Here is a 14,604-nt window from a genome sequence, read left to right on the forward strand (position 1 = left end):
CGCTTTAGCGTTTCAGCAGTTTCATAATCGCATAGTGCTGCGCTGGTTTTCCTGGCTCGCGAAACTTGCACAAACTGCATGTAGCAGAGAATTCAACTTCCATGCTATGTCACGGGATGCCTGAACGGTCTACGCTACTTGACCAAAAAGCAACTGCAGTGGCGAATCCACCACTCTGTCTTGGCTCGGTGCTGCCATGTGTCAAGGGGGTTTTACTCACCGACGGCAGCAAAAGGGGGTGATGCGTATGCAACATCACCACTCCCCCGGATGGGAGGTGGGAGATTTGAATTTCGAAAAAGTCATTCGGACCCTTCAGAAGCAATTTCATCGTAAAATAAGTCCTTTCTTGGCACGAAACAAGCTTTGCCAGGTTTTGGGAATGGTATTTAAACAGTCCACGTCGACTTATTATTTGCTTTTAGTGTACCTTTAATCAAAGCCACCACCGCTGCCATTTTGATTATCTCGTCGCCTGGAACCGGTGATTTTGCACGGTGCTCTCCACTGGCAGCCGTAGGCCTCAGCGCTACGCCTAGCTGCTTCGATGTTTGCTATTAAGCTTCTTGCCGTTCAGTGCCACCGTGGTTTGATTGAAAGAATTCACCGCTGACAGCAATAGCTCCACCTTTGTAATCCTCGCAATTGGCTTCGAGGATCGGGAAGCACTGTGTGTTGCATAATGGCAGTTCCCAAAGTCAGCATCGCCTCAATACAGCAATGTTATGTGGTGAATCATATACAAAGTATTGCGGTTAAGCTTAACAAGCGTGGGAAGGGCACAACTTTCACGAGACACATCATATTGTTACGCATGAAGAAAATGAAGACCGGTGAACGTGCTTGCTGTCCCGGGTGGAGGAAGGAAGAAGAGAACGACGCTGAGTTGATCAACCAGCTGGCCGCTCTTGCGCTCACCTTCGCGACCTAAAGTAAACGGTCCCCTTCATTCGTAAGGGTTATAAACGGTCTCTTTCGCGCGTAACAAAGTGGTGGAGGTGCGGGGTACCGCTCACAACAACAGAACCGTCACTGCCGCAGCTTCGTCGAAGCCGTCAACTTTCCGGCCTTCCACCATCAGCCGTGACCGTCTTCGACATGCCAGAAGAAGGAGCCGCTCCGAGGGCGGCGCCTAGCAGTCCACTGCCATACTACCGAGTTCCACCCACCTTCTGAGGCAAAGCGGAGGAAGATGCAGATGAGTGGCTCGTCCACTACAAACGAGTGAGCAAGTCCAACGGGTGGGATGCAACCGCTCAGCGCACCGATGTGGTGTTCTCTCTGACCGATACCGCCCTCGTGTGGTACGAGAACCACGAGGATGTGCTTACGACGTGGGAACCTTTTGTTGACGAGCTAAAGGCGTGTTTTGGGGACTGAGTCGCCAAAAAGAAGCGTGCGGAGCAGACACTGTCACAACGGGCACAGCTACCAGGTGAGACATGCACAACATATATCGAAGAAGTGTTAAAGCTGTGCAAGGTGGTGAGTGCTCGCATGTCGGAAGAAGATAAAGTTGGACATTTGCTGAAAGGAGTGGCTGAGGATGTGCACAATTTCCTAATTGGAAAGGAGAGCCTCAGTTCTGTGTCTGACGTCATTCGGCACTGCAGAACTTTTGAAACGCTCAAGATGCGTCAGATTGCGTCAAAGTTTGGTTGGTTGGCAAACGTTACAACGGTTGCCAGTGTGGACACGAGTCTTTGCCTCGACCTTCCTTCGACCATCCGACAGATTGTCCGCAAGGAACTTTCCCGCCGCGAGGAGTTGTTGCATTCAACCGCTGACCACCATGGCGTGTACAGGTCACGTGAGGCTATGAGGGCGCCACATTCGGCTCCTTGGCAACCAATGGTTACCGGAGCAGCCATAGAGTACGGCGCAGCCCCACAGTCGAGGATGACAACATGCCCTCCGACTCCGCACTATGACCAATGTGCTCAGCGCATGCCTTCTCGATGCCCGATGTATCGTCGTGACACATGCCATGAGCCAACTCACTACACGTGGGAAAATGATAATACATATCCGCTTCATCGACGAACAACCAAGGTTTCGACCTCTCCCGGTGTGTTATTCCTGCGGTGTCCCGGGTCATATATCGCGGTTCTGCAACCAGCGTATGACCATGTGGTATGGCCAGCCCTCAGAGTTTTCTCGGCCCTCTGAACGGCCACACGGTGCCAGTGGCCAGCACATGTATCATCTGGCGACGAATATTGGCTGAGCAGCTCCCGGAATCGCTCCCCGGCATCTGACAGGAGTTTGATACCCCCAACGCAACGTCGTACTCCCCGTTCTCCCTCACCGCGGCGTCGCACCACGTCCCCTTTGTCACTGGAAAACTAGCTAGCGCGGCCGATGGAGGTGAGGTCGCTGGAGACGGGCTACTGACAGAAATACCTCCCGTGTTGATGCTGAAAAACAAAGTGCGTGTTCTTGTAGATAATGTCCCTGTGATGGCTCTGGCGGACACAGGCGCAACAATTTTGGTCATGAGTGTCTCGTTTAAACACGTGTTAGGGCGAAAGGTTTTGTTTAAATGGGATGAAGATTCAAAGTTCTGTAGAGTGAGTGGCGAGCCGTTGCGACCTAGTGGGGTGTGTAGTGCTGACATGTTTTTGGGAGGCCATGTTATTACGACAGAGTTTGTAATTATTCCTCGGTCGACCCATGATGTTATTCTCGGCATGGACTTTTTGCGAGAGTGTGGTGCTACTGTTGACTGCCGCACAGGGAAGGTATTCATAAGTGGTAGGATTCCATCAGGACCCCTGGAGAATCCTGGAGATAGCGAAACTACACTGTGTGTTTGTGGTGATACGGTCATACCTGCATCATCTACCATTTGCATTCCCGTTGTCTGTTGCGGCGCTGATTCCGACAGCTTCGAAGCTACCGTTGAACCAATGCACTTCAACAGTGTGAAGAAGAATGTGTTGGTGCCACATTGTGTGGTGTCGATCAAAGGCGGACGCACTGGCTTATGGACAGTAAACTGTTCTAAGGAGCCCGTTATACTACCAGACGGGATGAAATTAGCCTTCGCCAGGGGACACGCGTCCTTATCAGTGGCTGAACTTACAGATGTGCTGGAAGAACCTGATGGCCACATTTCGGCCATCAGGTGGCCTTTTATCGGTGGTAAATAAATAGCTCAGAACGAGTGAACACCGAACGTTAGAGGGTGTCCTTTCGAAGCACATTTCGGTATTTGACTTTGCGCAGAAGGACAAAATACTTGCAATCCGTGTCTCGAACGCGCCATACCATCAACACGGGTTCGGCAAATCCGATTAGACAAAAGCCATATCGTGTTTCACCATCAGAGCGCCAGATTATCAACGAACAAGTGCACAAAATGATGAAAAAGGGAGTCGTACAAGAGTCAGCGAGTCCGTGGGCAGCTCCAGTGATCCTTGTTAAAAAAAAGATGGATCTTAGAGATTTTGCGTCGACTATCGCCGTTTAAACGCTGTAACGAGAAAGGACATGTACCCACTCCCACGTATTGATGACGCAATAGACTGCCTTCATTCTGCCTCTGACTTTTCCTCAGTAGATTTACAATCCGGCTATTGGCAAATTCCGATGCATCCTGACGACAAGGAGGAGACTGCCTTTGTAACCCCCTGACGGGCTCTTCGACTTTAATGCCATGCCATTTGGATTGTGCAACGCTCCGACAACTTTCGAGAGATTTATGGATACTGTTCTGCGCAGCTTGAAGTGGAACATCTGCATGTTCTACCTCGACTATGTCGTCATCTTTGGCCGCACCTTCAGAAAACACAACTCGCGTCTGGATATTGTGCTGAACTGCATCAGAAACGCTGGTCTAGTTTTAAACTCTAAGAAATGCCACTTCGGTGACCACCAAACCCTTGTGCTTGGGCACCTCGTCGACAAGGATGGCATCTGCCCTGATCCCCAGAAGACAGCAGCCGTTGAAGCGTTCAGTGCACCGCGCTCTGTCAAGGAGCTCTGTAGTTTTCTGGGGCTTCGTTTCTATTTCTGCCGATTTATTCCTAAATTCGCCAACGTCGCATATCCGCTGGCATGCCTGCTACGAAAGGACACCCTCCTTTGAGTGGACCCCGGAGTGCAACTCTTCTTTTCGTCAGTTGAAGTTTCTGCGGACGTCACGACCGGTTCTTCAACACTTCTGTCCTTCAGCTCTGCCGGAACTCTATACGGATGCCAGTGGCATAGGTATTGGTGCCGTCCTAGTTCAATGCTACGGTGACCGCGAGCACGTGATTGCATATGCAAGCCGCTCATTAAGTAGGCCCGAGCAGAATTACACTGTCATGGAACAAGAATGCCTCGCGGTAATATTTGCGGTTCAGCGGTTTCGTTCTTACCTGTATGGATGCCCCTTTACAGTGGTCACCGACCACCACTCATTGTGTTGGCTTGTGAATCTTCGTGACCCTTGTGGCCGCCTTGCGTGTTGGGCGCACTCCGACTGGAAGAATACAGCTTCAGCGTATCTTATAAGAGTGGTCGACGACACGCTGATGCGGACTGCCTCTCGTGTATGCCACTTAGCACTATGGACTGTGACGCCGACGACTTCGATCACCTCGTGGCTTCTGTGTCGCCGTGTTTTCCAGACATCGACTGCTTCAAACCGAACAGCGAAAAGACGATAAATTAACACCACTCTTCACCGCTACGACTGCCTCGACGACAGCAAACCATTTCTGTGTACGTGATGGACTCCTGTATAAGAAGAACTTTTCCAGCACTGGCGCACGTTTTCTCTTAGTGGTACCGGAGAGCCTTTGCACAGCAATTCTGAGTGCTATGCACGACGACCCTACGTCTGGCCATTTAGGTTCGGCGAGGACGCTCTACCGGATTCAGGAATGCTTTTATTGGCCTGGAATGTGAGTCTGTTGAGACGTATGTGGCCAGCTGCATGCAGTGTCAGCGCCACAAACGGCCATCTACTGCTCCAGCTGGTCTCCTGCAGCCGATCCCGCCTCCAAGCACGCCTCTCCAGCAAGTGGGCATTGACTTCGTAGGTCCATTTGCAAAATCAGCCAAGGGAAACCGTTGGATAGTTGTTTGCATCGAATACCTCACGCGCTACTGCGAGACGGCGGCCGTGCCCTCCGCAACTGCCACTGACGTTTCAACATTCCTGCTGCAATATGTGATCCTGCGACATGGTCCACCTCGCGTGATCATCAGCGACCGTGGACGACAATTCACAGCAGACGTCGTAGAGGAGCTGCTTCGTTTGTGTGAATCCCACTTGCGTCACTCGACACCATACCATCCACAAACGAATGGGCTTATGGAGCGCACCAACCGAACAATTGTAAACATGCTATCTATGTATGTTTCATCCGACCATAAGAACTGGGATGACGTACTGCTTTTTATCACGTACGCGTTTAACACCGCCAAGTACGAGACTACCAGCTATAGCCCTTTCTTCCTGCTGTACGCACGGCCACCCCAGTACACAATCAACACTGTTCTCCCTTTCTGTAGTCACGAAAATCCCGCTGTTGCCGAGACTCTCTGCCTTGCCGAAGAAGCTCGTTGTATTGCTCGTTTGCGCACTTTGGCATCGCAGGACAGATCAAAAGCAAGCTACGACATTCACCACCATCCGGTAACCTGTCGCCCTGGTTACAGGGTCTGGCTGTGGACTCCAGTAAACGCGGGTTATGCCAAAAGCTTTGGCCTGCTATGATGGACCGTTTGTTATTATTAACAGACTCACAGAAGTCACGTATAACATAGCTCGCCTCACGGCGAATGGGAGAAGAGCTGCCAAGACACAAGTGGTCCATGTCGCCAGCTTGAAATTGTTCACGTCAAGACAAATGGATTGACTTGCCCGGCGGACTTCGTCTGCGACGAGTGGAATGTTACGCATGAAGAAAATGAAGACCGATGAACGTGCTTGCGGTCCCGGGTGGAGGAAGGAAGAAGAGAATGACACTGAGTTGATCAACCAGCTGGCCGCTCTTGCGCTCACCTTTGCGACCTAAAGTAAACGGTCCCCTTCATTCGTAAGGGTTATAAACGGTCTCTTTCGCGCATAACAATATATTCCTTAATTATACACATGTGCATCCGCTGGCTCCTGTTACCGTACGAGCACTGATATGCCTAATTAGTGTGCTGGCAGGCAGCAAAAAACAGGCATTCATTTTTTCGACTGTCCAATTTTCTGGACGTTTTCGCAGCCTCTAGGAAGCCAAAAAAATGGGACGTTGACTGTGCAGCTGACCAACAGGATGCTTCAAATGGTCCGTGGGGCGTACGAATGGCGGAAGGAGAACGAAAACAGAAAGGAGTGGCGCATTAAGGAATGAACAGAAAAGGAAGCGTGCCGTCTTTGAAGTAACTTCGTTAGGCAGGATACCAGCAAACTATCGCAGGAGACGAAAAATTTGATCAAGAAACGCCAATGTATGAAAGCCTCTAACCCTACAGCCAGAACAGAACTGCCAAAACTTTCGAAGTTAATCAACAAGCGTAAGACAGCTGACATACGGAAGTATAATATGGATAGAATTGAACATGCTCTCAGGAACGGAGGAAGCCTAAAAACAGTGAAGAAACTAGGAATTGGCAAGAATCAGATGTATGCGTTAAGAGACAAAGCCGGCAATATCATTACTAATATGGATGAGATAGTTCAAAGTGGCTGAGGAGTTCTGTAGAGCTTTATACAGTACCAGTGGCACCCACGACAATAATGGAAGAGAAAATAGTCTAGAGGAATTCGAAATCCCAAAGGTAACCCCGGAAGAAGTAAAGAAAGCCTTGGGAGATATGCAAAGGGGGAAGGCAGCTGGGGAGGATCAGGTAACAGCAGATTTGTTGAAAGATGGTGGACAGATTGTTCTAGAGAAACTGGCCACCCTGTATGCGCAATGCCTCATGACCTCGAGCGTACCGGAATCTTGGAAGAACGCTAACGTAATCCTAATCCATAAGAAAGGGGACGCCAAAGACTTGAAAAATTATAGACCGATCAGCTTACTGTCCGTTGCTTACAAACTATTTACTAAGGTAATCGCAAATAGAATCAGGAACACCTTAGACTTCTGTCAAGCAAAGGACCAGGCAGGATTCCGTAAAGGCTACTCAACAATAGATCATATTCACACTATCAATCAGGTGATTGAGAAATGTGCGGAATATAACCAACCCTTATATATAGCTTTCATTGATTACGAGAAAGCGTTCGATTCTGTCGAAACCTCAGCAGTCATGGAGGCATTACGGAATCAGGGTGTAGACGAGCCGTACGTAAAAATAATGAAAGATATCTATAGCGGCTCCACAGCCACCGTAGTCCTCCATAAAGCAAGCAACAAAATTCCAATAAAGAAAGGCATCAGGCAGGGAGATACGATCTCTCCTATGCTATTCACAGCGTGTTTACAGGAGGTATTCAGAGACCTGGATTGGGAAGAATTGGGGATAAAAGTTAATGGAGAATACCTTAGTAACTTGCGATTCGCTGATGATATTGCCTTGCTTAGTAACTCAGGGGACCAATTGCAATGCATGCTCACTGACCTGGAGAGGCAAAGCAGAAGAGTGGGTCTAAAAATTAATCTGCAAAAAACTACAGTAATGTTTAACAGTCTCGGAAGAGAACAGCAATTTACAATAGGCAGCGAGGCACTGGAAGTCGTAAGGGAATACATCTACTTAGGCCAGGTAGTGACGGCGGATCCAGATCATGAGACGGAAATAATCAGAAGAATAAGAATGAGCTGGGGTGCGTTTGGCAGGCATTCTCAGATCATGAACAGCAGGTTGCCATTATTCCTCAAGAGAAAAGTATATAATAGCTGTGTTTTACCAGTACTCACCTACGGGGCAGAAACCTGGAGGCTTACGAAAAGGGTTCTACTCAAATTGAGGACGACGCAACGAGCTATGGAAAGAAGAATGATAGGTGTAACGTTAAGGGATAAGAAAAGAGCAAATTGGGTGAGGGAACAAACGCGAGTTAATGACATCTTAGTTGAAATCAAGAAAAAGAAATGGGCATGGGCAGGACATGTAATGAGGAGGGAAGATAACCGATAGTCATTAAGGGTTACGGACTGGATCCCAAGGGAAGGGAAGCGTAGCAGGGGGCGGCAGAAAGTTAGGTGGGTGGATGAGATTAAGAAGTTTGCAGGGACGGCATGGCCACAATTAGTACGTGACCGGGGTTGTTGGAGAAGTATGGGAGAGGCCTTTGCCCTGCAGTGGGCGTAACCAGGCTGATGATGCTGATGATGATGATGATGCTGATGATGATGATGATGATGGTGAGCTTTAAAAACAGTGTTTGCAGACGCCGAGATGCAGGTGTGCCTCATCCAAGCCAAAATAAACTCTTTAAAGCAGTGGAAAGCAATACTGAGGCATTGTGCACAGGTTGAGAGTTTATCAGGACAGTTGATGTTGAGTCACCAGCTGCTGACAGACTCACACTGGTGGCAAAGTTCAGACCTCATACCAATGAGCTTGCAATCAGTTGGTAGGAATAGCTCACATTTGAAAATATTTGCTTCTGTATGCATCTCCTTTTTATTCGTGTTTGAAATTATTCGGTTCAATTTGCAATGTTTTTTTTTACTATTTTTCTCAAAGAAATTTTATCTCCTGTGCATTTTATTAACCCCTCCCCTTCTGTTCTCTTTTTGAATAAAATAAATACTATTCATTACTATTCAAACTGGATTACGTAGTTTTTTATTTTTTAACATGCCTGCTAAAGAGTGACAGCATTGGGTGACATAGTGTCATCCCGTCTTGACGTAAAACAAAGTTCTGGGTCACTTAGGGAATTTTGTAAAGGCACTCAAGGAAAACTTGGAAAACTCACGGAAGTTTGAAATGTCAACTTGGTAGACACCCTGTGTGCTCTGCCCATTGTTCATTATGCAGTGCCTCAGCAGGTGAACACTATTCGGCTTACTGGACCATATTGTCATGTAGTAGTGACAGTGAAGCAAGCAACAAAACTGTGAGTGATGAACCTAACATTTTGTTGGGCAAACCTGTGCCCTCAAAAACAGGCTACACTTGAAGAACGACAGTGGCGAACACAGTCGGCGATTGGCGTAAATCTAACCTGTCAGTCAAGCGGATCGCCTTTAATACATCAGTCATCGAAGGTTCCAGAGTAATCGCTGTTGCCCACGTGTCTTCCAGAAAGTTCTACACAATTCGCGTCGTGCATGCATCGGATTGCACAAGCTTCGGTGACAAGAGCCAGCAGCTAGAACCATCAATAACATTTGAGAAACTTCCGATACATGCGGGCGCTTCCTGCTCTGAGCGATAAAATTTGTTAGACGGTGAAAAGTGGTCACCCAAAAAAGATAAACAAGTACACATGACAATATTCTAAAACATTCTAACATCCACGCATGCAAACATTGTTGCTAGACAAAGAATGTGGTATTATCTAGTGTTGGCATGCCGCTCATGAGTACCCATCCATGTTTACAACACACTAAGACAGAGGGTAAACACGGGGAAGGGGGGAGATAAAAATTCAAGACGATGAGCAAAACGAGAAAAAGGTGAAAGCAGGAGCCAACGTTTCAACAAGTGGACTTGTCTTCTTCAAGGCGACATATGCTTTCCTCGCCACAGTATATATAGGTAGGATTATTCTAAAGGGGAAAGGGCATAAGGCGGGTGGGTGCGGCAAGAAGCGAAGGTGTGTTAGCGTGTCGAATTGCCAGATAGAGGGTGTAACATGACAAACATGTTTACCTGCTAGAAAGAAAAACAGAGACAATAATAATGACAAGGCCAGCACTAAGCAGAATAATTTGTTCGTATGTTTAGTGCACACTAACAGACACTATCAAGACAAAAGGTTGACAATCACTTTAGCATACGCTAGAGAAGATGAAGACTAAAGCTTGCCCACTCATGAGACATTCATTACATTACTTGAAATTTTCATTCTAAAGCATCGTTACATCTTATTGCTTGTTTTCTCCCACCAAAGGTTGTGGGTTCAAGCGCCTTAACTCCATCTTAATTAACTGTGCCTTAATTAACTTGACCTTAGTTAACACCAAAAGTAGTAGGCTTGACTCTCATCTCTCACGCTGTCAATTGGAATCCAACTTAAAGGTATGGTCGGTTCGCCCATGTCTCCAAGTGTGTTTGACTCTCACCGAAGGTAGAGGGTTAGACTCCCACCAAAGGTTGTGGCTTCGATTGCCTTAACTCTATCCTAACTATGCCTTAATTAACACCGAAGTAGTGGGTTCAACTCTCGACTTTCCTTATGTTAATTAAAATCCAAGTTGGATATTTTGCTGGTTTGCCCAAATCTCCAAGTGGGTTTGACTCCCACCACATGTCGAGGGTTTGACTCCCACCAAATGTCGTTGGTTTGAGTGCCTTAATTCACTTCGCCTTAACACCAAAGGTAGTGGGTTCGACTTCACCTTCACGATGTCAATTAGAATCCAACCTAGAGATTTGGGTAAACCGGCGATATCTCCAGGGAAGTTAGACTTCCACCAAAGGTCATGGGTTCGAGTGTCTTAATTAACTCTATCTTAATTAACTGTGCCTTGGAATCCAACTTGGAGATATGGCCAGTTCGCCAATATCTCCAAGTGGGTTTCGCTCCCACCAAAGGTTGTGGGTATGAGGGCCTTAATTAAATGTCTTAACTAAGCCTAAAGGTTGTGGGTCTGACTCCCACCAGAGGTAGTCGGTTCGACTCTTGACCTTCACAATGTCACAAATATGGCTGGTTCGTCCATATTGTCAAGTGGGTTCAACTTTCAACATTTGCGATGGCAATTGGAATTGAACTTGGAGATATGGCCGGTTCGCCCGTATCTCCGAGTAGGTTTGGTACCCTCGAAAGGTTGTGGGTTCCAGTGCCTTAATTAACTGCCTTAACACCAAAGGTTGTGGGTCCAACGCCCACCATAGGTCAAGAGTTCGGCTCCCACCAGAGGTTGGGGGTTTGCCTCTCTACCTTCACAATCTCACAAATATGGCCGGTTTGTCCATATCTCCAAGTGGGTTTGACTCCCGCCAATGGTCGTGGGTTCGAGTGCCTTAATTAACTGCCTTAACTAACACCAAAGGTTGTGGGCTCGACTCCCACCGGAGGTTGTGGGTTCACCTCTTGACCTTCACAATGTCAGAAACATGGCTGGGATGTCCATATCTCCAAGCGGGTTCGACTCCCACCAATGGTCGTGGGTTTGAGTGCCTTAATTAACTCTTATCTTAATCAACACCGTAGGTTGTGCTGACACTTCGCCTTGGCTTCACGCTTTCTTACAAAGAAATTGATGGCTTAATTCGCCCTAATTAACATCAAAGATAGTGGATCTTAATGAAATTTGCCTTAACACCACAGGTAGCGGGTTCAACTCCCTATAAATTTTGGTGCCATAATGCTGGACATCGAATCTTTTGTCCCATGAGCCGTCTAAGGCTTTCGCCTTAAATACATACCATATTTACTCGATTTTAAAGCGCCCTCGATCGTGATGGTGATGACATAGATCGTGGTGGCAGTGATGACATAGTTTACTGCGTGCGTGATTAGGGGAATAATTCTGCTGCTGGGGATTCAATAAGTGCGCTTATAAACACCACCAATTTGTGAGACCACATCATCACGTGTCCGGTCACTTGCGACTGCAGAGGTGTGGCACTCGAATAGCTGTGGTTTTTAGTGTTCGTATTGATGTGGCCCCAGAGATCATTATAATTAGCGATTTCAATAATTATTCGTTGCATATGAGCATTTATGGTTTCATTCTGTGATTATTAGACACAGATAAACTCATCAAAGCACCAAAGTTAAATAAACCAGAAATTTGCTGTCAATGGTAAGATTCCTTAGCAGACTTTTGGTCAGTGTTACCTGAGAATGGCTGATTGAAATGTTCCCAGAGTAGGTAGTTTCCATCCTGAGGAAACCTTACGGGATGCCTTGTCACATTGTTTTGGCAGTACTACCTACAGAATTTTATCGAGATAGGCCTCCCCTGAATGATTGTTGACTGTATTGTTGAGATGGCGAACGTGGGTGTCATCTGACCATTTTTGCGGACACAATCGAGAGCTTCAAGTAATTGTGTTTTTCTTGCAGTCCCTGAAGTGCTCATTCACCTCGAGCGCCCACTCTGCCCTGGAATCCAGTATCACCTCTAATAGTGAATGCGTGGCCAATGGCCTGCGAGGCAGCACCATTACTTGTTGCCGTCACTGCTCAGGCCATCTGGAGACCGTCTGACACCTGAGCATCAAGTGTGTTGACTAACCATAAGCAAGATCTGCACAGAATTGCCTCTGAAGTGCTCGCAACATTGTGTGTGTCAGGCTCTCTTTCTGATTTCCACATGGGCACAGTAGTGTCACCACTGAAGGAATGATTGAGGCACGAATAGTTGTCACATGTTGCCTTGAAAGATGCAAATCTCTTTGTATTGACCTGTTTTCTATGCACTCAGTACAAATGTTGAAAACGCTGTGCCAACTGTGATGCTGCCAGTAATTGTGTAATGTTTTAGACTTTTAAACTCAAATTTCACGAATAAACAGTTTTGTAATGTAGAATGCAAAGGATTGTACAGTGTTATAAGAAGCTTGGCCAGTCTTTCCCTTTTGGCGAGCAGGTGAGCCAGAGGCTTCTCTTGCTAAGGAACTTGATGCATTTGGACCGTGCAGCCAAGCCACTCACCTTGAGCAAAACACTTGCATTTTGATTATTCTTAAATGTTGCTTCTGTTCTATACAGAACTGCGCATTGCTACAGGAAAGTAGGTTTGAAAACCTGGCTGTTCCTAGTGGTATCAAGTACAGTAAAACCTTGTTAATTCGAGCCTCATTACTTTGGGAAATCTGATAATACAGACGCGTCCTCTGATCCTGGCAGGCGTATGCATTATTTAATGGAACCAAACTCTCATTAACTTAGATGTATTTAGCCGCAAATTGGTTAGCACATTTTTGCCTGTATATTCTGCACCAAACGTTTGACATATTTAATTGTAAAGTCAGTGAGCACATGCTGGAGGGTGAGTTGGTTACGCATGATTACAACGAAGGTGCCATATAAAACAATGGACGAAGGAAGGCGACACGGGCCAACCACGTAGGCACACTAACAACTGAGTGTTGAAAGTCAGGTTGTGGGTTATGTGGGAATTTCGCCTTGAGGCGTGGCTGCACGGCAGCATGGTTCACGCTGCCGTGCAGTCAACCTCCAAGGCATGATTTCCTCCCTTCAAAGTTTTATTTCCTAGGGAACCCCCCCCCCCCCCCCCCCCCCCCCCCCCCCCCCCCCCTTGTTGAAACTCTGTTGACTTTACTTTTATGGTTGCCCACTGTCCTCCTCTTTAGAGGTTACAATTTTGTGTTTGGTATTCTGCAAAGTGCACGCAGTGATATGTGCTGGAACTAACATTATGATGAGCTGCAATCAACGGCCATCCTTTACAGCGTAGCAGTAGCTGAAGATTACCAGCATCACCAAAGAGGGGGGGGGGGTGTAGCAAGGCCCTTGGCCGAAGTTACGACATGGACCGATCGTGAATCCACGAATGGAGATTGTTTTGGAAAGATGTGAGCACTATTCTCTGCATTTATTCCCGCAGGTTATACATGCACATTTTCTTTTTTATTTTAGAGCTGGTGTAATTGGGGATGCAGGTTATACATGGAAAGATACAGTAATTCAGACAACCCTTGGGGCGTGATGAGGGCAGAGCACTGGAAATGGTCGACCAAAAGAGTGACTGTGGTGCTAGCATCCCACCAAAAAGAAGTGGCGGAGTCCACTTTCCGACAGTCATCAGCAGAAACCGCACACGAGCAACAAACGCCAGAACAACTCGTGCCTATTTCTGCCTTTATAGCCGTTATTATTGTGTTTACTGCCATGGAGGAAATAAAAAAATCACCGCCCAAGCACTCCGTACAGATGGATAACCAGCGAAGCTGAAATGTGCGGCCCCAGTGTGTATCATTGGGTTAATCCCGGTGGTTAATTAAATGACAGCTTGGTAGGCTGCCGGATCCTCAGTACACGTAGTAACGTCTGCTGTCGGGCTAGTTGGTACATGGCTTTTAGAAATGGTTTTAGCCACAGAGAATAAGACAACAAAATAAAAGACATGGACAGGCGCACACTTGCAACTTATTTTGATTTTTCCTAATGCTTCACTTATATACCCTAAGGCATGCAAACAGGAACATACAGAGGTGAGTTCACATGAGATAGAAACCAAACCTATAGTTGGATACAACTTTAGAAAAAAGGGGGCGTTTACTCCTCCGAGGCGGAGGCACACGAGCATCCACCAATGGGTGCGCACTCTGGACTAACGTCATGAGCCGGACGGCCGGTGACCCCGCCGACGGAGAAGGTGGCTGCCCGCGCTTCGAACTTGGTGAGGTCGCGTCAGCTGTGTGCTTCAGCCCCTCGTCAGAGTGAATTCCAGAACTGTTTGTGGTGGTCTATCATGCCGGAAATATTACTGCGCTTACAATTTGGCATTTGTGCCGCGTTCGTTTATTCTGAGCCGTGATCCGGCGAAGGGACATTGCAGCGAGCATCACTGGCGCTGC

The 14,604-nt window shown here is 47.3% G+C and overlaps 1 protein-coding gene across 1 annotated transcript in view; it reads left to right on the forward strand.

Annotated features, from left to right (window-relative positions):
• LOC142571285 (golgin-45) overlaps positions 1-12,591 on the forward strand; it is a 125,062-nt gene extending 112,471 nt beyond the window's left edge. The window contains exon 7 of the mRNA XM_075679524.1: positions 12,125-12,591. Coding sequence (XP_075535639.1) covers positions 12,125-12,268 — 144 coding nt within the window. The 3' untranslated portion in view covers positions 12,269-12,591. The remainder of the gene's footprint in view (positions 1-12,124) is intronic.
• Positions 12,592-14,604: the final 2,013 nt, after the last annotated feature.

Source organism: Dermacentor variabilis, chromosome 2 (assembly GCF_050947875.1).
Source record: "Dermacentor variabilis isolate Ectoservices chromosome 2, ASM5094787v1, whole genome shotgun sequence".
In the NCBI taxonomy this organism is placed as follows: Eukaryota; Metazoa; Arthropoda; class Arachnida; order Ixodida; family Ixodidae; genus Dermacentor; species Dermacentor variabilis.